This window comes from Salmo trutta, chromosome 38 (assembly GCF_901001165.1).
Source record: "Salmo trutta chromosome 38, fSalTru1.1, whole genome shotgun sequence".
Taxonomy (NCBI): domain Eukaryota; kingdom Metazoa; phylum Chordata; class Actinopteri; order Salmoniformes; family Salmonidae; genus Salmo; species Salmo trutta.
In genome coordinates this window covers 13,107,371-13,134,755 of record NC_042994.1, presented here as the reverse complement: position 1 = coordinate 13,134,755, position 27,385 = coordinate 13,107,371, and the positions used below count along the sequence as shown (strand labels likewise).

Sequence of the window (27,385 nt, the reverse complement as noted above, 5' to 3'; positions counted from 1 at the left end):
GTGTGTCAGAGAAAAACAGAGCACTCTCCATCTCAAAGTTCCAGTCTTGGGAGGCCAGGTTTCAGTGATCACCCTGCCTACCTGGACTGGAGAATGTGTGTGACGGTTTGTGGCTGGGAAGGGATGCTGAAGATTGAACCAGTTTATCTGCTTTGGGGAGGGTATGTTTTCGTTGAGTGAGGCACCTGTTAGGCATGCTGAAGGTGGAACCAGTTTGTCTGCTTTGGGGAGGGTATGCTTTCGCTGAGCGAGGCAAGGGGTTGGCAGTTCTACAGGAGTACCGAGCAGCATGGACTACTAACACTGTCACAACTTTCTCACATCGGTGGTAAAACTCCTCGGTGGCGGAGTAACAAGAAACTGCATGGTCAAAACAACCCAATGGAGCCTAAGGTAAGATTTTGATTTGTTGTCAATTTACATTTTGAAACTTTTGCTGAAGTACTCCATCCAGACTATATGGTGCCAGGTACTATTGTAGTGTTTACAAAGTCCACAATGATATAATTGTAAGAGTCAGTACAACTGAATGCATTCAACTGAAATGTGTCTTCCGCATATAACCCAATGCCTCTGAATCAGAGAGGTGCAGGGGGCTGACTTGGAGAAAATCTCAGTCAGCCTCTAATCTCTTACAGCTCTGCACAATGTGAATGAATGTCAAATAATAGGAACTACTTGAACAGAGAAATTGTCAAAACGTGCCATGTTTCATGAAATATGATTGCAGCTTTTAGCTTACTGTCAGTTCACTCTTCTTTGAGTGCATATACAAGTAACCACAAAAATAAAGGAAACCCCAACATAAAGTGTCTTAATAGGGCGTTGGGCCACCATGAGCCAGAACAGCTTCAATGCACCTTGGCATAGATTCTACAAGTGTCTGGAACTCTGTTGGAAGTATGCAACACCAGTTTTCCACTGGAAATTCTATCATTTAGTGTTTTGTTGATGTTGGTGTAAAATGCTGTCTCAGGCGCCACTCCGTGGCATTTGGTTTTCGTTGTTTTCATGCTCATCAAACCATTCAGTGACCACTCATGCCCTGTGGATGGGGGCATTGTCATCTTATGGGTGCGTAGCCAAAATGGGGGCATAGCCATGGTAGCCAAAATAATGGCCAAACTAATGGCCTGCAAAGCATACTTTGTATCAATATACCCTTATTTATTCAAGTGTTTCAATTATTTTGGCAGTTACCTGTAGTTATTGTTGGGCGTGTGGCATAATTACATTCAATCTCTGCTCCTGAATTAAAGTTATTTCATTCGAAACATTATGGCGGACTTAAAAGCAATAGGGGAATACTGAAACGCATAGTTTAATAAGTCTGAGTGATTAATATTTGTACATATTCATGTTTTGGATGTACAGAATTTGATGAAGTTAATGATGATGATGATTATGATAATTGTAGAACAAATTATTGTTCTTAGAGCAGCAGTCTCGCTAAGCATGTGACACAAATCACTTACAGGACTTGAAAGAACATACTGGAAGCTATCGTTTACAAATCGCTTTACTTGAGCCCCTGCCACGGCAAGCTTTTCATAATAGAAACTGATGGGTGTGGTCATTTCTGAGTTTATACCTGACTATAGTGCACTTACATATATATCTATATCTCTGGACGAACTTGTTCCTCTTGTTCCCTCCATGTTCCAAGGCCATACCTCGAATACCTCAAATGTGCAGCTACCTGGGTGTCAACCATCTGCCAATTTGCATATGTAAACAGGTTATCCCCCATAGCCCCCCTTTAGTTATGGTTTCAGCTGATTTAGTGTTTTATGTTCAAATGGGTAAAATGGGCTGTGGCATTAATGTCTAATTATGTTCTTTCTTTGCATTTGATACTCTTGAAGGCTATAAAAGTATGCTGCAGTATTTAGGCCTGTATGATTTGATTATTATAGCATGAAACCAAGCTGAGCATTTCTTTTCAACTGATTCTTTCCTCTTCAACAGATTTAGACAGAAGAGCTTTTCATAAAGAATCATGGTATGTGAGATAATTCATCCATCAGCCATAATGATAGTAATAACAAGCATATTCCAACACAATAAGCTAAACAACAGGAAATTCCCTTTTTGAAAAACACCACATTACTTTCTAGAAGTGTATGCCATTTAAAACGTCTATTTAGAAAAGGGATTGTATTAAAGATTTGTAAATTATTGTAAATAACATGTATTTTTAAGTTTATTGTTCATTGTTGGCATTTGATGTTTGGGTTATTGAAACATGACCAATGCTGAGGCCACACGCCTGTCTGCACATTTCTTATTACTATGTTTGTATGTCTGCTTTTAGCCTGGTGTCCGCACCGGGAGGAGGCTCTCTAATGGGCTGATGCTGGAGGAATCAGAGAAAGGACAATTGGTCGTTTCCAGTGTTGTCGATGGCTCATTGGCCAATCAGGGGCTGAAAGAAGGTATGACTTTTGAGTCTCTTATTTAACACATACAAATGTTGTTGAGTCTCAAAGCTCCCAAAAAAAACCAAAACTGGAGCTTTCACATTTGGGATTTTTCTCAGACATTTGTGCATCAATAAAATACATAGCTGTTTTTAAGGACACATTTAGAGTCATTGACATTTTCAGTCACCATGCTTTAACTGTGTTTCACTTTGAGAAATGTAATTCTTTTCAGGAGATGAAATTGTGGGTGCCACAATCAACTTTGACCAACTTTCAAAAGACGATGTGTTGAAAATACTGAAGTTGATGGATGATAATGGATTTGATGAGAAGGTTCAAGTTCTGACGAAAAATAATTTGCACAAGAGTATGGCGACCTTGGACAGCTTCAAAGCACCAGAGGAGGTTTGTGGAATACATTTAAAGTTAAACAGAATTAGTTGAATAACAAATAAAGTCCATTTTCAAAAGGTTGTTAGATCAATTATATCCATTGTTATTGGATTGCTTCTCTTTGCAGATGTTGAAGGATTCCTATAACAGACTCAATGCCAAAATAAAGAAGTTCATGAAGGTGGACAGCTCTGGACAACCTACAGCTTCTGGGGAAAGAGGCTCTCCGAACGGACAGGTAACGAGACCTCTCTGGGCCAAGCCTGATGTCAGAGGAACAGACTCTACAGTGACTCTCGATGCTCCTGGTGGAGAACTTTCGTTGCGTAATGCCAACATGAGTACAACGAATCTCTCTCTAGCTCACTTGAATGGGTCTATAGAGGCTGATCCTGATGTCAATATCTCCGATTTACCTTCAGTAGACCTTAAAGGTTCCAAAATAGATCTAGAATTGCCAAATTCAGACATTGGCATCCCATCTGGGAAGATCAAAACACCAAGTCTTGGTATGGCTGACTTTGCTATATCTGGACCAAGATTTAGGAATCCAGACCTGGACCTCTCAGCGGATGAGATGTGTGTATCAGACGTCAGTTTGCCTGACCTCAGTACTCCAGATATTGACATACCCTCAGGTAAATTCAAACTAACGAAACCACATGCAGAACTCAAAGCTCCTGATTTCGATGTGGATGCCCCCTCTGGTAAACTGAAGATGCCCAAATTTGATGCTGATGTAAAAACACCAAAGCTAATTCTCAAAGCTCCCAAAATAAAAGGTGGACTTGATGCACCTGACTTGGACTTACCCAAAGTCGACCTGAAATCACCTAAATTCGATGTAAACACTCCAGGTATTGACATTGATTCACCCACAGGGAAATTGAAAATGCCCAAATTGAAAACGTCAACATTTGGAATGAAGGGGCCACATATTGACAAACATGGAGATATAGAGGGACCAGACCTGAACTTGTCATCTCCCAAACTCAAGGGTCCCAAAGCAAACCTCAACATTCCAGATGCAGATATTGACAGTCCATCAGGAAAATTCAAAATGCCAACTTTCAAGATGCCAGATTTAGGTTCCTCTGGACCAAAGGTTAAGGGGCCTGGCTTGGATCTTTCAGCCCCCAAGTTTAAAGCTGGGATTGATGCCCCTGACATGGATTTACCAGACATGGACCTCAAAGCCCCTAAATTAGATGTAAACACTCCAGATATTGACATTGATTCACCCACAGGGAAATTCAAAATGCCCAATTTGAAAATGTCAACATTTGGAATTAAGGGGCCACATATTGACAAACATGGAGATATAGAGGGACCAGACCTGAACTTGTCATCTCCCAAACTCAAGGGTCCCAAAGCAAACCTCAACATTCCAGATGCTGATATTGACAGTCCATCAGGAAAATTCAAAATGCCAACTTTCAAGATGCCAGATTTAGGTTCCTCTGGACCAAAGGTTAAGGCGCCTGACTTGGATCTTTCAGCCCCCAAGTTTAAAGGGGGAATCAGTCCCCCAGATCTGAATCATCCAGATCTTAAAGGCCCCAAACTAGGCCTAAATGCACCAGATGTAAACTGTAATATGCCCTCAGCTAAAGTCAAAGTACCTACATTGAAGAAACCAAAGGTTGATCTGAATGCTCCTGATCTGGACATTACCGGCCCCTCTGGTAAACTGAAAATGCCCAAATTTGGGCTGTCTGGTAAAATGCCAAAATCCACAAAACTGAATCTTAAAGCCCCAAAGATAAAGGGGGGAATTGATTCTCCAGATCTGAATTTTCCAGATGCTGACCTCAAAGCCCCTAAACTAGATGTGAATACCCCTGATCTTGACATCAATGCATCCTCTGGGAAATTCAAAATGCCCAAATTCAAAATGTCTAAATTCAGAGGCCTTAAAAGATCAGATGTTGACATTGATGGAGACTTAGAGGGTGCAGATATAGATATCAATGCCCCCACAGCTAACCTCAAAGGTCCCAAAACAGGTCTAAAAATGCCAGATTTGAAGATGCCTGATTTCGGGTTATCTGGGCCAAATGTAGATGCACCTGACTATGACTTACCTGATATTGATCTCTCAGCCCCAAAGCTAAAAGGGGGCATCAATCCCCCAGATTTGAGACTACCTAAAGGTAAAATCAAAGGCCTAAAACTAGACCTCAATGATCCAGATTTGGATGTTGACGTTTCCTCAGGAAAACTGAAAATGCCCAAATTTGGACTCTCAGGCACTATGCCAAAAGGACCAAATCTGGACATAAATACTAGTGCAAAATCACCCAAGTTCAGTCTAAATATGCCAAAGATAAAAGCTGGGATTGATGCGCCTGACATGGATTTACCAGACATGAACCTCAAAGCCCCTAAATTAGATGTAAACACTCCAGATATTGACATTGATTCACCAACAGGGAAATTCAAAATGCCCAATATGAAAATGTCAACATTTGGAATGAAGGGGCCACATATTGACAAAGTTGGAGATATAGAGGGACCAGACCTGAACTTGTCATCTCCCAAACTCAAGGGTCCCAAAGCAGACCTCAACATTCCAGATGCTGATATTGGTCGTCCATCAGGAAAATTCAAAATGCCAACTTTCAAGATGCCACATTTGGGTTCCTCTGGACCAAAGGTTAAGGGGCCTGACTTGGATCTTTCAGCACCCAAGTTTAAAGCTGGGATTGATGCCCCTGACATGGATTTACCAGACATTAACCTCAAAGCCCCTAAATTAGATGTAAACACTCCGGATATTGACATTGATTCACCCACAGGGAAATTCAAAATGCCCAATTTGAAAATGTCAACATTTGGAACGAAGGGGCCACATATTGACAAACATGGAGATATAGAGGGACCAGACCTGAACTTGTCATCTCCCAAACTCAAGGGTCCCAAAGCAGACCTCAACATTCCAGATGCTGATATTGGCCGTCCATCAGGAAAATTCAAAATGCCAACTTTCAAGATGCCACATTTAGGTTCCTCTGGACCAAAGGTTAAGGGGCCTGACTTGGATTTTTCAGCCCCCAAGTTTAAAGCTGGGATTGATGCCCCTGACATGGATTTACCAGACATGAACCTCAAAGCCCCTAAATTAGATGTAAACACTCCGGATATTGACATTGATTCACCCACAGGGAAATTCAAAATGCCCAATTTGAAAATGCCAACATTTGGAATGAAGGGGCCACATATTGACAAACATGGAGATATAGAGGGACCAGACCTGAACTTGTCATCTCCCAAATTCAAGGGTCCCAAAGCAAACCTCAACATTCCAGATGCTGATATTGGCCGTCCATCAGGAAAATTCAAAATGCCAACTTTCAAGATGCCACATTTAGGTTCCTCTGGACCAAAGGTTAAGGGGCCTGACTTGGATTTTTCAGCCCCCAAGTTTAAAGCTGGGATTGATGCCCCTGACATGGATTTACCAGACATGAACCTCAAAGCCCCTAAATTAGATGTAAACACTCCAGATATTGACATTGATTCACCCACAGGGAAATTCAAAATGCCCAATTTGAAAATGCCAACATTTGGAATGAAGGGGCCACATATTGACAAACATGGAGATATAGAGGGACCAGACCTGAACTTGTCATCTCCCAAATTCAAGGGTCCCAAAGCAAACCTCAACATTCCAGATGCTGATATTGGCAGTCCATCAGGAAAATTCAAAATGCCAACTTTCAAGATGCCACATTTAGGTTCCTCTGGACCAAAGGTTAAGGGGCCTGACTTGGATCTTTCAGCACCCAAGTTGAAAGGGGGAATCAGTCCCCTAGATCCGAATCTGCCAGATCTCAAAGGCCCCAAACTAGGCCTAAATTCACCAGATGTAAACTTTAATATGCCCTCAGGTAAAGTCAAAGTACCTACATTGAAGAAACCAAAGGTTGATCTGAATGCTCCTGATCTGGACATTGATGGCCCCTCTGGTAAACTGAAAATGCCCAAATTTGGGCTGTCTGGTAAAATGCCAAAATCCACAAAACTGAATCTCAAAGCCCCAAAGATAAAGGGGGGAATTGATTCCCCAGACTTGAATTTTCCAGATGCTGACCTCAAAGCCCCTAAACTAGATGGAAATGCCCCCGATTTTGACATCAGTTCACCTTCTGGGAAATTCAATCCCCCAGATTTGAGACTACCTAAGAGTCATCTCAAAGGGCCCAAACTAGATTTCAATGCTCAAGATTTTGATGTTGATGCTCCATCTGGTAAACTGAAAATGCCCAAATTTGGGCTTTCAGGTGCAATGCCAAAAGGACCAAATGTGGACATAAATGCAGGTGCGAAGTCACCAAAGTTCAGTCTAGAAATGCCAAAGATTAAAGGTGGGATTGATACCCCTGATGTGGATCTACCAGACATGAACCTCAAAGACCCTAAATTAGATGTAAACACTCCAGATATTGACATTCATTCACCTGCAGGGAAATTCAAAATGCCCAATCTGAAAATGTCTAAATTAGGAGTGAAAGGGCCAGATATTGACCTAGATGGAGATATAGAGGGACCAGACCTGAATTTGTCCTCTCCCAAACTCAAGGGCCCCAAAGCAGATCTCAACATTCCAGGTGCTGATATTGACAGTCCATCAGGAAAATTCAAAATGCCAACTTTCAAGATGCCAGATTTAGGTTTATCTGGACCAAAAGTTAAGGGGTCTGACTTAGATCTTTCAGCCCCCAAGTTTAAAGGGGGGATTAGTCACCCAGATTTGGATCTGCCAGATGTTGCCCTCAAAGGCCCCACATTAGACCTCAATTCACAAGATGTAAACTTTAATATGCCCTCCGGTAAAGTCAAAGTACCTACATTGAAGAAACCAAAGGGGGATCTGAATGCTCCTGATCTGGACATCGATGGGCTCTCTGGTAAACTGAAAATGCCCACATTCTTGCTGCCTGGTACAATGTCAAAATCCCCAGACTTGAGGCTCAAAGCTTCAAACATTAAGGGGGGAATTGATGTTCCAGACATGAATTTACCAGATGATGACCTCAAAGCCCCTGAACTAGATGTGAATGCCCCAGATCTTGACATCAATGAACCCTCTGGGAAATTCAAAATGCCCAAATATAAAATGCTTAAATTCAGAGACCTAAAGAGACCAGATGTTGACATTGATGGAAACTTAGAGGGCCCAGATATAAATATCAATGCCCCCACAGCTAACCTCAAAGGTCCCAAAACAGGTCTAAAAATGCCAGATTTGAAGATGCCTGATTTCGGGCTATCTGGGCCAAATGTAGATGAACCTGTCTATGACTTACCTGATATTGACCTCTCAGCCCCAAATCTGAAAGGGGGAATCAGTCCCCCAGATTTGAAACTATCTAAGGGTCATCTCAAAAGCCCAAAACTAGACCTCAGTGCTCCAGATATGCCCTCAGGTAGATTCAGAGTTCCAACCATAGAGAGGCCAAATGGTAGCATCAAAGCCCCTGATTTTGACATCAGCACTCCTACATTCAAAATGCATACATTTGGGTTGTCTACACCAAAAGGACCGGATCATGACATCAGTGCTGACCTTGGTTAAATTGTCAAAGATGAAAGGCAGGATTGGTTCACCAGATCTGGACCTACCTACAATTGACTTAAAAGCCCCTAACATAGATTTAAACACTCCAGATATTAACATTGGTTCACTGTCTTGGAAATTCAAAATGTCTCACCTCAAAATGCCTAAATTCGGCCTTTCTGGTCTGAAAGGTCCAGATGCTGGAATAGATGGAGACATTGATGGACCGGACCTGAGCTTGTCAACCCTGAAAGTAAACACGGGGATTGGTAGTCCAGATTTAGACATAAATGTTCCCTCTGGTACCCTCAAAGGCCCCCAAGCTCAATTGATCTCAATTTTGCCAGACAGTGAGTGACGTTGCTATATAATCTCTAAAATTCAAACTGCCGTCGTTAAAATTGCCTCAGTATGGAAATCCCAATAGAAGAGCAGTATCAGATATGGACTTTATGAAAACAAATGACATTTCTCCTCCAAAGGCTAAAGTGGATCTAAAAGCACCAGACTTGAAAGTTAGTCACCCAGATGTCAGCCTGAGCTTACCCAAAGCTGATATCAGAAGCCCAGAATACAAAGTGTCATCTCATAGTAAACGCAGATCTGATATCCCAGGTAGAGTGCATATAAACGATTTGATATGCCAGGTTGTAGTATATATAAAAGTGCCTGTTGGGAAGTCTAGGAAGGTCAAAGGAAGGGCTAGTTATCCCATTGCAGATATTGATTTGCCAAAAGTTGATTACGAAGTGTTTGGTGTGGATCTGAGAGGTTCAGACCTTAACCTTGACGACCTCACAGTGAAATTCTAAATTCCCAAATCCAAGACTTCTAAATTGGGTAGTTATACAAGAATACCAGATATAGACTCAAGTCTTCCCAGTATTAATGCCTCAATCCCTCTTTTCCCACCACAAAGTGTGGATTAGTGGTTTCACAGACAGATTTTAATTTGAGAAGAACTGACCTCAAGGGCAATAAACAATCGGAAAGCCCCAACTGGTGAACGAAACCGGCAGATAAAAAAAGTACAAAGCAGTCTAAAATTGTAGTCCATGACAAATTTGACTCATGGTTCAAACCCAAAAATTTCTGAAGATCAATAATATTTAATCACTGTACAGTATTTCCCAAACATGTCAAAGATGATGTACCAGACGGAACTGGGAGCCTGAAAAATTGGCACAAGGAAGAGTCAAACCGTAGATCTCATACACTCAGATGTCTCGACTTCATTGCATCAAATGTGGACCTTAAAGTTACAGAAGATGAGAACTTAAAAGGGTCAAAGCTTATATAGGATTCAGACAGCTGACTAAATGTAATTTTAGGCTTGTTTGAATCACAATCTTCTGTTGAAACATAATGCAGAAAACTTCTGTTACTTGCACTTATTTGTACTTTTTATGTAAATTGATTTGTGTTTGTTGTGAACATGTTGAAAATGTATGTGTAACGGGTTCTCATTTTGTCAAATTGTTTTACAAAATGGATGAAAAGCTATTTGAAAAGGTGTTTTTACTGTACACTTGCTGTATTACAATCATTTGTTATATCTTTACATTAATGCAATAAAACTATTAATTCTAAACAACTTCTTAATGCATTAGCCTAGACAACATTATTCTGACCCGATTCTGACAGTAGGCCTTATTTTCCATATTTTTGCTCTTGAAATAACGTCTGAAAAATTAATTCTGTCAAGTATGATAAAAACATTTAACTCAACTGCTATTTTGGTCGAACTGTTTATTTATTAATTTGATTAAAAAAATTATAGTATTGCTTCACCTATTAGAGATTTTCACCTCTGCGCCGCTCGGTGGTAGTCTTATCACACTTGACTTGACACAATGTAAACGTCATCAGTAGAATATCTTTTGCACCATCTCACAACCTTTCTGGTATTTCATTCCAAACAATGTGTTTAATAAATTGGGAGGTCTTCAATTTTTACTGAAATGTAATTATGTTCCTGAAAGATTACCCGCTAAATTGGCTAGGTTTGACCAACAAGCTTTAATCAAATAAAATGAAATCGACCTTTATTTGTCAAATGCGCCAAATACAACAAGTGTAGATGTTACTGTGAAATGCTTACTTACAAGCCCTTAACCAACAGTGCAGTTCAAGACGAGTTAAGAAAATATTTACCAAATGAACTAAAGTAAAAAGTTATACATTAACATAACAATAACGAGGCTATATAAAGAGGGTACCGGTACCGAGTCAGTGTGCGGGGGTACAGGTTAGTTGAGGTAATTGTACATGTTGGTAGGGGTGAAGTGACTATGCATAGATAATAAACAGCGAGTAGCAGCAGTGTACAAAACAAATGGGGGGAGGGGTCAACGTAATAGTCCGGTGGCTATTTGATTAATTGTTCAGCAGTCTTATGGCTTGGGGGTAGAAGCTGTTAAGGAGCATTTTGGTCCTAGACTTGGCGCTCCGGTACCGTTTGCCGTGCGGTAGCAGAGAAAACAGTCTATGACTTGGGTGACTGGAGTCTCTGACAATTTTATGGGCTTTCATCTGACACCGGCTATTATATAGATCCTGGATTGCAGGAAGCTTGGCCCCAGTGATGTACTGGGCTGTACGCACTACCCTCTGTAGTGCCTTACGGTCAGATGCAGAGCAGTTGCCATACCAGGTGGTGATGCAACCAGTCAGGATGCTCTCGATGGTGTAGCCGTAAAACCTTTTGAGGATCTGAGGACCCATGCCAAATATTTTTTCCTGGTTGGGAAAAAGTTTTGCCGTGCCCTCTTCACAACTGTCTTGGTGTGTTTGGACCATAATAGTTCGTTGGTGTGGACACCAAAGAACTTGAAACTCTCTACCCACTCCACTACAACCTCGTTGATGATAATGGGTGCCTGTTCGGCCTGCATTGTCCTGTAGTCCACGATCAGCTCCTTTGTCTTGCTCATATTGAGGGAGAGGTTATTGTCCTTGCACAACACTGCCAGTTCTCTGACCTCCTCCCTATAGGCTATCTCATCGTTGTCGGTGATCGGGTCTACCACTGTTGTGTTGTCAGCAAACTTAATGATGATGTTGGAGTCGTGTTTGGCTACGCGTTTGTGGGTGAACAGAGAGTACAGGAGGGGATTAAGGACACACCCTTGAGGGGCTACAGTGTTGAGGATCAGCGTGGCAGATGTGTTGTTATCTATCCTTACCACCTGGGGGCGGCCCATCAGGAAGTCCAGGATCCAGTTGTAGAGCGAGGTGTTTAGTCCCAGGGTCCTTAGCTTAGTGATGATCTTCATGGGCACTATGGTGTTGAATGCTGAGCTGTAGTCAATGAACAGCATTCTCACATAGGTGTTCCTTTTGTCCAGGTGGGAAAGGGCAGTGTGGAGTGCGATTTGAGATTGTGTCATCTGTGGATCTGTTGGGGCGGTATGCAAATTGGAGTGGGTCTAGCGTATCCGGGAGGATGCTGTTGATGTGAGCCATGACCAGCCTTTCAAAGCACTTCATGGCTACCGACATGAGCGCTACGGGCCGGTAATCATTTAGGCAGGTTACCTTCGCTTCCTTGGGCACAGGGACTATGGTGGTCTGTTTGAAACATGTTGGTATTACAGACTCAGTCAGAGAGAGGTTGAAAATGTCAGTGAAGACACTTGCTAGTTGGTCCTAACATTCTTTGAGTACACGTCCTGGTAATCCATCTGGCCCCGCGGCTTTGTGAATGTTGACCTGTTCAAAGGTCTTGCTCACATCGGCTACCGAGAGCGTTATCACACAATCATCCAGAACAGTTGGTGCTCTCGTACATGCTTCAGTGTTGTACGAGAGCTCTAGCCTTTAGCTCGATGTGGATGTTGCCTGTAATCCATTGCTTCTGGTTGGGATATGTACGTATGGTCACTGTGGGGATGACGTCGTTGATGCACATATTGATGAAGCCGATGACCGAGGTGATATACTCCTCAATGCCATTGAATGAATCCCGGAACATATTCCAGCCTGTGCTAGCAAAACAGTCCTGTAGCGCAGCATCCGCGTCATCTGCACCTGTACATAGCCCATCTATAATTTAGCCCAAACAACTACCTCTTCCCCTACTGTATTTATTTATTTTGCTCCTTTGCACCCCATCATTTATTTCTACTTTGCACTTTCTTCTACTACAAATCTACCATTCCAGTGTTTTACTTGCTATATTGTATTTACTTGGCCTTTTTTGGCTTTACCTCCCTTATCTCACCTCATTTGCTCACATTGTATATAGACTTATTTTTCTACTGTATTATTGACTGTATGTTTGTTTTACTCCATGTGTAACTCTGTGTTGTTGTATGTTGTCGAACTGCTTTGCTTTATCTTGGCCAGGTCGCAATTGTAAATGAGAACTTGTTCTCAACTTGTCTACCTGGTTAAAGAAAGTTGAAAAAAAATCTGACCACTTCCGTATTGAGAAAGTCACTGCTACTTCCTGCTTTAGTTTTTGCCTGTAAGCAGGAATCAGGAGGATAGAATTATGGTCAGATTTGCCAAATGGAGGGTGCGGAAGAGCTTTGTATGCATCTCTGTGTGTGGAGTAAAGGTGGTCGAGAGTTTTTTTTCCCTCTGGTTGCACATGTGACATGCTGGTAAAAATGTGGTAAAACTGATAAGTTTGCCTGCCTTAAAGTCCCCGGCCACTAGGAGAACCGCTTCTGGGTGAACATTTTCTTGTTTGCTTATGGCCTTATAGAGTTGGTTGAGTGTGGTCTTACTGCCAGCATCAGTCTGTGGTGGTAAATAGACAGCTTCGAATAACATAGGTAGATAGTGTGGTCTATAGCTTATCATAAGGTACTCTACCTCAGGCGAGCAATACCTCGAGACTTCTTAATATTAGACATCGCGCACCAGCTGTTATTGACAAAAAACACACACCCCACCCCTCGTCTTACCAGACGTAGCTTCTCTGTTCTGCCGGAGCATGGAAAATCCCACCAGCTCTTTATTATCCATGTCGTCGTTCAGCCACGACTTGGTGAAACATAAGGTATTACAGTTCTTCATGTCCCGTTGGTAGGATAATCGTAATCATAGGTCATCAATTTTATTTTCCAATGATTGCATATTAGCTAGTAGAATGGATGGCAGTGGGAGTTTACTCGCTCACCTACGGATTCTCATAAGGTAGCCCAATCTGCGTCCTCTTTTCCTCCGTCTTTTCTTCATGCAAATTATGGGGATTTGGGCCTGTTCCAGGGAGAGCAGTATATCCTTCTCATCGGACTTGTTAAAGGAAAAAACGTCAGCCATCCTCTTCGGCGCCATCTTAATATTGTCCCGTCTGCTGCCCTGCATCACACACTCCTATCATCCATTACGCACACCTGCCTTCCCTCGTCACGCGCATCAGCGATATTGGACTCACCTGGACTCATTCATCACCTGCTATTACCTCCCCTATATGTGTCAGTTCCCCATCTCTGTTCCCCACTAATGCATTGATTGTCTTTTGTTTGTATTACTAGTTTGCTGACGCTGTCCCTGTCTCGTTCCATGTCTGTTCTTTCTTAAATGTTTGACTCCCCGTACCTGCTTCGTCTCTCCAGCGTCCTCCCATGTGACAGAATGCAGAAGACATCACACGAAGCACCGGGGAGTACTGGCGTTCCGGTTGGTATGGTGGCATTGGCTCTGGGTTGCCACCGATGAAACCGGGGGTGCCTAGTCAGCTCGTCGGACTCCCACGCCCTAGCTGGCTCGAAAGGTTTCCTTGTCCCGGTTGGCTTGGATGGCGCCCATTCCACGTCGGGCCTCAGCCGGATCGTTAGTTCTTGTTCGCCCAGCCGGTCCAGGAGTTTTTTTGTTTGTTTTTTGTTTTGTTGGTGACGTCGGGGTGGATTCCACCACCGATGGAACCGGGGGTGCCTAAGCCAGCCCGTCGGGCTTTCACGCCCTGGCTGGCTCGAGAGGTTTCCTTGCCTCGGTTGGCTCGGTGGCTTCCCATCCCACGTCACACTCCACCGGATCTTCGGGCTCCCTCTCTGCAGCGGGATCGACAGGCGTCTGCCTCAGTCGGATCGTCGGGCTTCCATGCCTCAGCCGGCTCGCCAGGCTCTCACACTCCTGCCGGTTCGTTGGGCTTCCACGCCCCAACCGGCTTGCGAAATGCCCATGTCTCAGGCCGGTTTGCCCAGGTGGGACGCCGGGTGGCACCCCTAGAAGGGGGGGTACTGCCACATCTGCTCCCACTCTTCCCCCCTCCCCGGCGCTTGAGGGCGCCAGGCTGCCCTGCATCATGCACTCTTATCATCCATTACGCACACCTGCCTTCCCTCGTCACGCGCATCAGCAATATTGGACTCACCTGGACTCAGTCATCACTTGTTATTACCTGCCCTATATTTGTCAGTTCCCCATCTCTGTTCCCCACTAATGCATTAATTGTCTTTTGTTTGTATTACTAGTTTACTGACGCTGTTCCTGTTCTTCATTAAATGTTTGACTCCCCGTACCTGCTTCGTCTCTCCAGTGTCATCCCATGTGACAAATGTCCTGGAAAATATGTTTCCTGCACAATTTTTCCCCACTTTATGCTCTTTTGTGTAATAATTCAGACATAACTATGAGGAATAAGTCATTGTTCTACCCTAGCTGGCATGAGAGGAATATTCACTTTGTTCTTATTGCTTTCGACAACAGGGGTAATATTCTTGCACATGAACAGTTTCCAATACCTTTCAGAGAGTTTATTTCTGCGATCAAAGCCATTCCCAGTGGTCTAACTACACTAATGAAAACTCATCTTAGCTTTGGTGATGATCACAGAACTCAGTTTGGAAGGTGTGGGCTTACTTGAGAAATCTTCTTGTAATAAATACACAAGTCAAATTTTCCATTCACAGAATCAACTTACGCCTAGAGGAATATTTTTTTGGGAGCATGCTTATTCCTGACATTGTCTGGAAAAAAAGCTTGGTTGATGCCTTACAAATATTGTATACCAAACAAATGTAAGGAAGTGCACTTTAAGGTTCTACATAAGATAAAGTGGGGGAAAAAAGTATTTGATCCCCTGCTGATTTTGTACGTTTGCCCACTTACAAAGAAATTATCAGTGTATAATTTTAATGGTAGGTTTATATGAACAGTAAGAGACAGAATAACAACAAAAAAATCCAGAAAAACACATGTCAAAAATGTTATAAAATGATTTGCATTTTAATGAGGGAAATAAATATTTGACCCCTCTGCAAAACATGACTTAGTACTTGGTGGCAAAACCCTTGTTGGCAATCACAGAGGTCAGACGTTTCTTGTAGTTGGCCACCAGGTTTGCACACATCTCAGGAGGGATTTTGTCCCACTCCTCTTTGCAGATCTTCTCCAAGTCATTAAGGTTTCGAGGCTGACGTTTGGCAACTCGAACGTTCAGCTCCTTCCACAGATTGTCTATGGGATTAAGGTCTGGAGACTGGCTAGGCCACTCCAGGACCTTAATGTGCTTCTTCTTGAACCACTCCTTTGTTGCCTTGGCCGTGTGTTTTGGGTCATTGTCATGCTGGAATACCCATCCACGACCCATTTTCAATGCCCTGGCTGAGGGAAGGAGGTTCTCACCCAAGATTTGACGGTACATGGCCCCGTCAAATGATGCGGTGAAGTTGTCCTGTCCCCTTAGCAGAAAAACACCCCCAAAGCATAATGTTTCCACCTCCATGTTTGACCGTTGAGATGGTGTTCTTGGGGTCATAGGCAGCATTCCTCCTCCTCCAAACACGGCGAGTTGAGTTGATGCCAAAGAGCTCCATTTTGGTCTCATCTGACCACAACACTTTCACCAGTTGTCCTCTGAATCATTCAGATGTTCATTGGCAAACTTCAGACGGGCATGTATATGTATTCTTGAGCGGGGGACCTTGCGGGCGCTGCAGAATTTCAGTCCTTCATGGCGTAGTGTGTTACCAATTGTTTTCTTGGTGACTATGGTCCCAGCTGCCTTGAGATCATTGACAAGATCCTCCCGTGTAGTTCTGGGCTGATTCCTCACCGCTCTCATGATCATTGCAACTTCACGAGGTGAGATCTTGCATGGAGCCCCAGGCCGAGATATATTGACAGTTCTTTTGTGTTTCTTCCGTTTGCGAATAATCGCACAAAATGTTGTCACCTTCTCCCCAAGCTGCTTGGCGATGGTCTTGTAGCCCATTCCAGCCTTGTGTAGGTCTACAATCTTGTCCCTGACATCCGTGGAGAGCTCTTTGGTCTTGGCCATGGTGGAGAGTTTGGAATCTGATTGATTGATTGCTTCTGTGGACAGGTGTCTTTTATACAGGTAACAAGCTGCGGTTAGGAGCACTCCCTTTAAGAGTGTGCTCCTAATCTCAGCTTGTTACCTGTATAAAAGACACCTGGGAGCCAGAATTCTTTCTGATTGAGAGGGGGTCAAATACTTATTTCCCTCATTAAAATGCAAATCAATTTATAACATTTTTGACATGGGTTTTTCTGCATATTTTTGTTGTTATTCTGTCTCTCACTGTTCAAATAAACCTAACATTAAAATTATAGACTGATAATTTCTTTGTCAGTGGGCAAACATACAAAATCAGCAGGGGATCAAATACTTTTTTCCCCCACTGTATATCCATGTAATTCTATTTTGTCCAAATGTGTGGCTGTTGATGATATCTGAGTTTTCTGTGAAAAAGGTGAAAATCTGACTCACTTGTTCTATGAATGTATATCTGTGATAGATTTTGGGGAAAACCTTGCAGAATACTTATTTACCTTTTTGAACACTACCCATGTTTTTGACATGAAGGATATAATATGTTACTATTGCAATGATAACAAGACCATGAAATGATTGTGAATTTTTTTATTCTTGTTGCCAAATACTTTATACATAAACAAAAATTCCATAATTCTATACCAAAATATTTTTGATTGAATTAAATAATCTTGTTAAGACATTAACCCTAGTGAATAACAAAAATAATAACATCTTCCTGAATCATTATGATGAGATTACAATTACAATTGCACTAGAATTGTTATTCTTCTTTAAAATAATTTTGTATATATATATTTTTTGTTATTTATATATATATTACATTTTTTGTATGTATTTAGTAATTTCTTGTTTATATCTGTTTTTTTTCTTAGACATGTTTGATGTAGGGATGTAAATTGTTGGTCATTTTTTATTATGAATAAACAAACAAAAATAAAAAATATTTAAAAAATACATATTTTAAAAAAAAAGACAAAGGACTTTTCTGATTTTGAAACTGGAAAATACATGTTTGTTTAGAAATATGATCTCTAAAATGCTGTTTTAAAGAAATTGCACATATTTGATTGTCTTAATTGGGTTTACAGAAATGTGTTGTTGCTATATCAGTTAACGTTACAGTGTGTGGTAAAGGCATTACTAAAAGGTTGAGTATTAAAACAGGCTAGCTGTCACTTTATTGTAGCTATGTAGTGGCTGGTATGACCAATAGTACATACAAATGCTAATCATCAAATGTCCTTTTTTAAGTTGCCTTTATTTTTCTTTGGAGTGAACGCTCTACCCTCGAATGTATGCATTCCATACAAATTTGTGGACCCCGCAAGGTCAAGTAGGTCTTCTGCTTTTCATTCATTGCCTTCTTATCATGCACTTAGCCAGAATAGATTCTGGAGTCTACAGTATTAAGGGTCAGAATCTATTAAGGCTATCATGCACTATTTATAATGTATCATTGAACTGATGGTGCGAATTGAATGGGGCAGGTTTGCAAGTTCTATACAGATGTATGTAGACTGCAGAACCCTGTCCAGACTCCAGACACAAACAGATTATTCCCTTATTCTTGAATGCAATGTTGGTCTGTCATTTTCAGAGCATTCATTTCCAACTAGGTCAGATGTAACGAAGCAATTTGATGTTTTATGATCTCTTTCCAGAGAGGTCCCCTCCTCCATCAGACTCCAGTCTTCCTATGTTGAGGAGGTGTGATGCTGCCGTCCCTGTACACCTGAGCCCAGTACAGACATGGGTGGAGACGTTGGAGAGGCGGGACAGTGAACCCTTGGGTTTGGTTGATAGCCAACCTGATATCTTTGCAGTCCCTACAAGGTAAACTGTCAATGTGTAGCCATTCTATTTACATTTAAAGGACAAGTTCACTGTTTTACAAATGTATGTTTGTTTCGCTCTGGATAAGAGCGTCTGCTAAATGACGTAAATGTAAATGTAAATGTATGTTAATGGTTCCTCACCCTGAAATTAGTCTGTAATCTATGGTTCAGTTTTCAATAACCCCCTAAGGTCGATGTCGGCGCCTCCAATAAAATCTAATTAGCATCATACAATCCCCATCAAAATCTTTGTTTAAGCTAGAGATCTGAGGTGAAAGGTGACCGAGCTAGAGCAGTGTTTGTCAGACCATGAGACATCCCGAAAATCATTCTTCTCACAAAATCATCTGTAGTGTCCGAATCATTTGGCCTAAAACTATTATGACCCCTCTATGGAAAGATGAGACTCTCGTGAACACGATGGTGTTTTGCTCTAGGATGCCCACAAGTCTCACAAGACTCGTCTGATGTCCCCGGTACCAGTGTGCAAAGCTGCCATCAAGGCAAAGGGTGGCTACTTTGAAGAATCTCAAATATAAAATATATTTTGATTTGTTGAACACTTTTTTGGTTACTACCTGATTCCATATGTGTTATTTCATAGTTTTGATGTCTTCACTATTATTCTACAATGTAGAAAATAATAAAAAAAATAAAAAAAACCCTGCAATGAATAGGTGTGTCCAAACTTTTGACTGGCACTGTATATGGAGATAGTTTGGTGCCAAAAATAAGGAGTTAAAGGGGAATGGAAACACTAGGATTTAGAACGCTAGCTAACTGTAACTGTAAATCGGCGTATTGGCATTGTTGCGTCACTGGCAGGAGAGAAAATGTTGGAACTCCCAAAAATGGCTGAATTTACAGAGTAGCTCCGAGTCTGAGAATAACTTTATTACAGAGAATGAAATAAATGTTAATTAGGGAGCCAATAAACCTACTGAAGCCGTTCCTGTTTGAGCCGATCGTTGCCCCAGATCAAAGAGTTCGTTCTCGTAGCAGTGACAACACAGACATGCTGCCTAAAACACCTCAGCTAGAGGGTCGGCGTAGCCAAACACAAACTGGTGTGAGTGGGGAAGCTGCCAGATAATGGCTAGAGTATGAGTATGTGTCTGTAGAGAGATGGTGGCGATACAGCACAAAATCCCAGTGGATTGTGGCTGTATTTCATCCAGTCAGAGGTTCCTGTCAGTCTGTCTGGATGGCGATGTATTTATTGGACGGGCCACTAATCCTTATGAAGGACTTCCTGGCAGAAGAGGTTACTCGACCAGTCAGCAGCCAATATGCCAGTTAAATAATTGGTGAAATTTAGCTTGATTATAAATTATTTAGGTTAATATCAGTAGGTGGGTGCTCAATATATACAGTTGAAGTTGGAAGTTTACATACACCTTAGCCAAATACATTTAAACTCAGTTTTTCACAATTCCTGACATTTAATTCTAGTAAAAATGAGGTCAGTTAGGATCACCACTTTATTTTAAGAATGTGAAATGTCAGAATAATAGTAGAGAGAATTATTTCTTTCAGCTTTTATTTCTTTCATCACATTCCCAGTGGGTCAGAAGTTCACATACACTCAATTGGTATTTGTTAGCATTGCCTTTAAATTGTTTAACTTGGGTCAAACGTTTCAGGTAGCCTTCCTCAAGCTTCCCACAATAAGTTGGATGAATTTTGGCCCATTCCTCCTGACAGAGCTGGTGTAACTGAGTCAGGTTTGTAGGCCTCCTTGCTCGCACACGCTTTTTCAGTTCTGCCCACAAATTTTCTATGGGATTGAGGTCAGGGCTTTGTGATGGCCACTCCAATACCTTGACTTTGTTGTCCTTAAGCTATTTTGCCACAACTTTGGAAGTATGCTTGGGGACATTGTCCATTTGGAAGACCCATTTGCGACAAAACTTTAACTTCCTGACTGATGTCTTGAGATGTTGCTTCAATATATCCACATAATTTTCCTGCCCCATGATGCCATCTATTTTGTGAAGTGCACCAGACCCTCCTGCAGCGAAGGACCCCCACAACCAGTGGCAGTTCTATACCATTTCAACTGGGGGGGCCAAGCTGGGGCCAGTTGTACTGTTAGAGGGGTCAGTTACATTAGACATTATTGTTGTCATATAGTTTTCTTCACTACATTGCAGGCATTAGCAGGCAAAATACCATGTTCATAATCATCATCATTGCCACTGTCTAATAACTGATGTAAAAAAAGAACGATTGCAAAAATTTGTTATGTAAAAATTATTTCATACTCCACATTTAGGGGGACCACAAGGGGGTCCAAAATTGTTGTCACAGGGGCACTGGCCCCCCCTGCCCCCCCCCCCCCCCCAAAAACCGGTAGTGCCCACAACATGATGCTGCCACCTCCGTGCTTCACGGTTGGGATGGTGTTCTTTGGCTTGCAAGCCTCCCTTTTTCCTCCAAAAATAATGATGGTCATCATGGCCAAACAGTTCTATTTTTGTTTCATCAGACCAGAGGACATTTCTCAAAAAAGTATGATCTTTGTCCCAATGTGCAGTTGCAAACCGTAGCCTGGCTTTTTTATGGTAGTTTTGGAGCAGTGGCTTCTTCCTTGCTGAGCGGCCTTTCAGATTATATCGATATAGGACTCCTTTTACTGTGCATATAGATACTTTTGTACCTGTTTCCTCCAGCATCTTTCCAAGGTCCTTTGCTGTTGTTCTGGGATTGATTTGCACTTTTCGCACCAAAGTACGGTCATCTCTAGGAGACAGAACACGTCTCCTTCCTGAGCGTTATGATGGCTGCGTGGTCCCATGGTGTTTACACTTGCGTACTATTGTTTGTACAGATGAACGTGGTACCTTCAGGCATTTGGAAATTGCTCTCAAGGATAAACCAGACTTGTGGAGGTCTACAATCTTTTTCTGAGGTCTTGGCTGATTTGTCTTGATTTTCACATGATGTCAAGCAAAGAGGCACTGAGTTTGAAGGTAGGGCTTGAAATACATCCACAGGTACACCTCCAATTGACTCAAATTATGTCAATTAGCCTATCAGAAGCTTCTAAAGCCATGACATCATTTTCTGGAATTTTCCAAGCTGTTTAAAGGCACAGTCAACTTAGTGTATGTAAACTTCTGACCCACTGGAATTGCGATACAGTGAATTATAAGTGAAATAATCTGTCTGTAAACAATTGTTGGAAAAACTACTTGTGTCATACACAAAGTAGATGTCCTAACCGACTTGCCTAAACTATAGTTTGTTAACAAGAAATTTGTAGAGTGGTTGAAAAACGATTTGTAATGACTCCAACCTAAGTGGATGTAAACTTCCGACTTCAACTGTATAATCAGTATCCTATAACACTGCTTATCACCAGCACTGTTTGGCGCGATGGTAACACATATACCTTTTGATTAGACGATCGGAGTTTGAATCGCAGACAGCATCATGATTTATGAAATCTAATTTTAACCAATAACGGGGCGTGCTCATTATAAATACATTGTGATTTAGTTTCGGTATCAGACTAACTTTTCTTATGATTTTTGTTTGCAGAGCATACAGGCTGGCAGTTTATCGCCAGTTCACCCTATGGGCACATGGGAGAATTGGACGAGGTGTACGGCGTCTCATCCCTGCGTGTGTCAATTATTCCATAAAGCGCACATACCCAGAAGCAAAGTCATTTACATAGAGATTGAGTTTGAATAAAACCAGTTCATTTGGTAAATCTAGCCTGCTATCATTTTTTCAAGACATAGACCTAATGCCTGTGCTTTATGTAATAGTCTTAGTTAGCTTGTCCACTATAACAACAGGTTCAAGCGTAACCAGATAACCTTGCTTTGAAGATAAAACGACATTCAACGCACACTAATCCCATGTCCCTATCGCTAGAGTAGTGAATTCAAATAGCTTTGGCTGCCATCTATTGGAAGGGAATGGTAACTACACTGAGTCAAAGTAGATTTAAATAATATATGCTATTTAGCAGACGCCTTTATCTGGGTACATGGTAGTCTAAACAGATCATAGAAACAGGATTACAATGTTGATATCATGGATGGTCAGTCCTTGCATCTATTGCTCTGTCTATGAATTTGAGAGTGGATACATTTCACCAGCCCCATCCCTCAGCTTTTTACCAAAAGAGGAGCAGGGAGTCACTTTGTTATTGTTTCTACTGCTGATTGCCACTTTAAGAAGTTAAGATGCAGATGAAATACACACCAGAATATGTTACAGATAATATACAAATGTCCCATTACTCAGACAGTTAGTGAATACACAGCATCCAGCACAGCAAAAAAATCAATCAATCAAATGCATTTTACAAAAGCCTTTTTTACATCAAGAGAATAACCACAGTGGTTGTAGAGGGTGCAACAGTTCAACACCTCAGGAGCAAATGTCAATTGGCTTTTCATCGCTGAGCATTGATAGGTTGAGAAAGAGAGTCGAAACAGCAGGACCGGAACAAGGTAACACATCCGTTGAAACGGGTAAAAAAAAACAAGTGGGAAAACAATTCCACTCCGATTCCCTTCATGGATGGATGTATCTTTACATTTGTTGTTGAATGTCCTTCTCCATTTTGGGAACACCAGCCCGCTCCCCCAAGGTGATCGATAGTATATCTTGACTTGCACTGTGATGATTGTGATTCTGAGCTCTCAGGTTCATACAGTGAGTTCTGGTCTTCACTGATCTCACTCTCCGTCAGCTCCATCTGTGGCGTATAGGGACAGGACTATGACCTCTTCACCGCAGCACAGGAACACTCTGGCACCCAGGGGTCAGTTTGGCATGCTGTACTAACCATTCTTTCCTATTGGTAGAAAACAATTAGGGTATCTATTAGGCTATAGTTATATTCAAGAAACACTGCATATACTTGAAATAAACAATAGCCTTAGAAATAACATTTGCATGTACTTCCTCTGCCTCCTGCACAGTCTCCTCCAGGATGAAAACATTTTCAGGGATGAAGATGTCATCCTGAAACAAACAACATTTTTGTTAAGACAACTGATCCCAAATATATCAGTAGGCATTAACAAGCTACCTGTCTTGTATGCTTTGTCAACACAGCAAATACAGGGACATTTATTTTTCAGCAAACATTAGCTATGTCAACTTCAGTCTAGCTAAATGAGGTGGAGGAAACAAAACATTACAAAAACAAATCTGCCAACAAAATGTATTACAGTACTTGAGTAACTAAGGTGGAAGCTAGCTACAGTAACTATCTAATAACAGGGGTACACGGAGAGCGACGTTGATGATGGTCGGTCGGTAACCCCTACACCATAACCCTCAAAATGTCAGATGGAGGTGCATGAAGGGCATTCTATGCCATCAAAAGCAACATAAATTCAACATACCAATTAGGATCAGGCTAAAAATACTTGAATCAGTTATAGAACCCATTGCCCTTTATGGTTGTGAGGTCTGGCGTCCGATCACCAACCAAGAACTCACAAAATGGGACAAACACCAAATTGAGACTCTGCATGCAGAATTCTGCAAAAATATCCTCTGTGTACAAAGTAGAACACCGAATAATGCATGCAGAGCAGAACTAGGCCGATACCCGCTAATTATCAAAATCCAGGAAAGAGCCATTAAATTCTACAACCACCTAAAAGGAAGCGATTCCCAAACCTTCCATAACAAAGCCATCACCTACAGAGAGATGAACCTGGAGAAGAGTCCCCTAAGCATGCTGGTCCTGGGGCTCTGTTCACAAACACAAACACTCCCCACAGAGCCCCAGGACAGCAACACAATTAGACCCAACCAAATCATGAGAAAACAAAAAGATAATTACTTGCCACATTGGAAAGAATTAACTTCTTAGGGATAGGGTCTAGATTCCTGAATTTTCGCCTGACTGACGTGCCCAAAGTAAACTCCCTGTTACTCAGGCCCAGAAGCCAGGATATGCATATAATTGTTAGCATTGGATAGAAAACACTTTGACGTTTCTAAAACTGTTCAAATAATGTCTGAGACTATAACAGAATTTATATGGCAAGTGAAAATCCGAAGAAAAACCAACCAGAATAAAAACAATTTTAGGTCCCAGGCTCTTATAATGGAAACCTATTGTTACTATGTAAATCCGTCTCCCAGATTGCAATTCCTATGGCTCCACTAGATGTCAACAGTCTGTATTCAAGGTTTCAGGCTTGTTTTTTGAAAAACAAGCAAGAATTTGGAGTTTTGGCGAAGAGAGCACCGGAACAATATCAGTCTTTTGGCACGCGAGGGAGAGGGCGCGCGCTTACTAATTTTCCTTTCCTATTGAACATACTGCTTTCCGTATGAAATATTATAGTTTATTTACATTTTAGAGTACCTGAGGATTAAATAGGGCTCTGCTATTTGGCCCTAAACAGAGAGTGCACAGTGGCAGAATACCTGACCACTGTGACTGACCCAAACTTAAGGAAAGCTTTGACTATGTACAGACTCAGTGAGCTTAGCCCTGCTATTGAGAAGAGTGATGGGTTGTTTGCGAATGATCCGGCTCTAAGAGCCAGCTCTTGTAGGTGAAAGTTGGGAGCCGGCTCGCATATCAGAAGAGCCGAATCTATTTATAAAAATATACATATATTTTTTAGATATTAATAATTAAATGATTTAAATGAATAAAATTAACTAATTCAAAGAACGAAAAAAGACCTACATGCTCAAGCGCACACACATTCGTTCTGAAAGATCTGCAGATCTTCTGAGCTGGTGGAAGAACAAGGCCTCTGTCTACCCATGGCCGTTGTCTACCCACGGCTTACTAAAGTCATGACAGGGAGACTCTGCATAGCGGCCACATCCGTTCCCTCTGAGAGGGTCTTCTCGAAAATGGGACAAATATTTACTGAGAGAGGAAACCACATCAGCCCCTCGAAAGTGAGGCAGCTTGCATTTCTGATTGCAAATCTCTCATAAAAGCAAAATATGGTCAGCATTGCTGTGTGCTGCTGGTTATAACATGGCAATAAAGAAGAGAGAGAAAAGAGGGACCAGTTTAATGTTTTAAGTGGGATGCTGCAGTTTTGCACATTGTTATTTATTTTTCTTTGATATGGTACAATATTCTATTATTATGTTGTTCAGATTGTATTTGTTTTGAATTGTTACATTTATATGCACTTTGTTAATATACATTAAAAAAGTTATACTTTAAATGCAAATGTTTAATAGCATTCTTTTTCATAACAAACCAATGCATTTTTAAATACATTGTGGTTAAGGTAGAGTATGATTTCATTTAATAATTTAATTAGAATTGTTTTAACACCAATCATAGTCAAACTATCGCAAACTGTTTGACTTGAAAAAATACAAACATATTTTTTTTAAAGAGCCGTTTGGGATCCAAAAGAGCAGGTTCTTTTAAGTGAGCTGAAACGAACGAGCCGGCTCACTGAAAAGAGCCGAAATGCCCATCAATAATTGAGAAAGGCCACCGTAGGCAGACCTGGCTCTCAAGAGAAGACAGGCTATGTGCACACTGCCCACACAATGAGGTGAAAACTGAGCTGCACTTCCTAACCTCCTGCCCAATGTAGGACCACATTAGAGACACATATTTCCCTCAGATTTAACAGATCCACAAAGAATTAGAAAACAAACCCGAATTTTGATAAACTCCCATATCTACTGGGTGAAATACCACAGTGTGCCATCACACCAGCAAGATTTGTGACCTGTTGCCACAATAAAAGGTCAACCAGTGAAGAACAAACACCATTGTAAATACAACCCATATTTATGCTTATTTATTTTCCCTTTTGTACTTTAACCATTTGTACATCGTTACAACACTGTATATATACATAATATGACATTTGTAATGACTTTATTCTTTTGAAACTTCTGTGAGTGTAATGTTAACTGTTCATTTTTTATTGTTAATTCCACTTTTGTATATTATCTACTCCACTTGCTTTGGCAATGTTAACATATGTTTCCCATGCCAATAAAGCCCTTTGAATTGAATTGAATTGCTCTACTCCTCCAGGCTATCTCTATCTCTATCTCTATCTCTATCTCGGGTCACACACACCACATCGTATCTATGGAATGCCAGCTGTAGGTCAATTGTCAGCTCAAGCCCTAGAGGCCCAACTCAGTCCCACAGACACAGATGAGAGAGTACTCATCATAGCTATTCGATGCATAAACAGATTTAACATCATCTTGTACTTTTTCTTTCACAATATATTGTTTTGATACTTCAAGGGTTTTAAAATTCCAAATCAAATAGTTAAATTATTCTTGGTATGACCCTCTTAAAACAATTCCATATAGCTTAGCAGACCCCCCCCCCCCCACACACACACACACATACACTAGCCACCACACTAACACTCAATGGAAATGATGGGGGCATGTGAGCATGTTTTAAAAAAGAAATGTCCATATCACCTGAAATCAATGATGTCGTTGTAGTAGCTAGATGAGTATGTCAAGTTTGGAACTGTATGCAGGTTTGTAATGCAAATGTCTACAGTAACTACTGGCATGGATGATGTTTTAATATGCTGATGTGAAACATTTTATACCTGAAAAAGATATTAAGGATGCATATAGAGTAGGTGAAACCATACATTTTGAAGAGACACTCTGAATTGGCATATTTTTGTACAGTGGTATGTACAGTACAGTACATATGAAAGTTAAATATTCACAAGCATACAGTTTGTCTTGAGTCAGTAGAGAGCTCATAAAATACAACCTTAGACTTGGAGAAAATCTCAGTCAGCCTCTAATCTCTTACAGCTCTGCACAATGTGAATGAATGTCAAATAATAGGAATTATTACCTGAAATCAATTCATATCAATTCCATATTTGGTTTGATGTAACTTTTTTTAAAGGTGTTTTGGCTCATAAAGACCTTGATTCTCTCGCTCTGTCAACAAGAT

At 41.3% G+C, this 27,385-nt stretch overlaps 1 protein-coding gene and 1 long non-coding RNA gene across 5 annotated transcripts; both read left to right on the top strand.

The window, feature by feature from the left end:
* Nucleotides 1–198: 198 nt before the first annotated feature.
* On the top strand, nt 199–10,104 carry LOC115177614 (neuroblast differentiation-associated protein AHNAK). 4 transcript variants are annotated; one of them, XM_029738529.1, is made up of 5 exons: nt 200–393; nt 1,969–2,002; nt 2,315–2,435; nt 2,656–2,828; nt 2,944–10,104. In XM_029738529.1, the coding sequence occupies exons 2-5, from the start codon at nt 2,000–2,002 to the stop codon at nt 8,392–8,394; spliced, it is 5,748 nt and encodes a 1,915-aa protein (XP_029594389.1). In that variant the 5' UTR covers nt 200–393; nt 1,969–1,999; the 3' UTR covers nt 8,395–10,104. The 4 variants fall into 4 exon arrangements, with proteins under 4 accessions (XP_029594388.1, XP_029594389.1, XP_029594391.1 ...); XM_029738531.1 differs by lacking the exon at nt 1,969–2,002 and having other exon boundaries at nt 201–393; nt 2,944–3,921; nt 4,288–10,104; XM_029738532.1 differs by lacking the exon at nt 1,969–2,002 and having other exon boundaries at nt 209–393; nt 2,944–4,293; nt 5,845–10,104.
* Nucleotides 10,105–18,193: 8,089 nt separating this feature from the next.
* On the top strand, nt 18,194–22,183 carry LOC115177619 (uncharacterized). The gene is made up of 2 exons (XR_003872442.1): nt 18,194–18,463; nt 22,009–22,183. It is a non-coding gene; the product is annotated as an uncharacterized LOC115177619 (long non-coding RNA).
* Nucleotides 22,184–27,385: the final 5,202 nt, after the last annotated feature.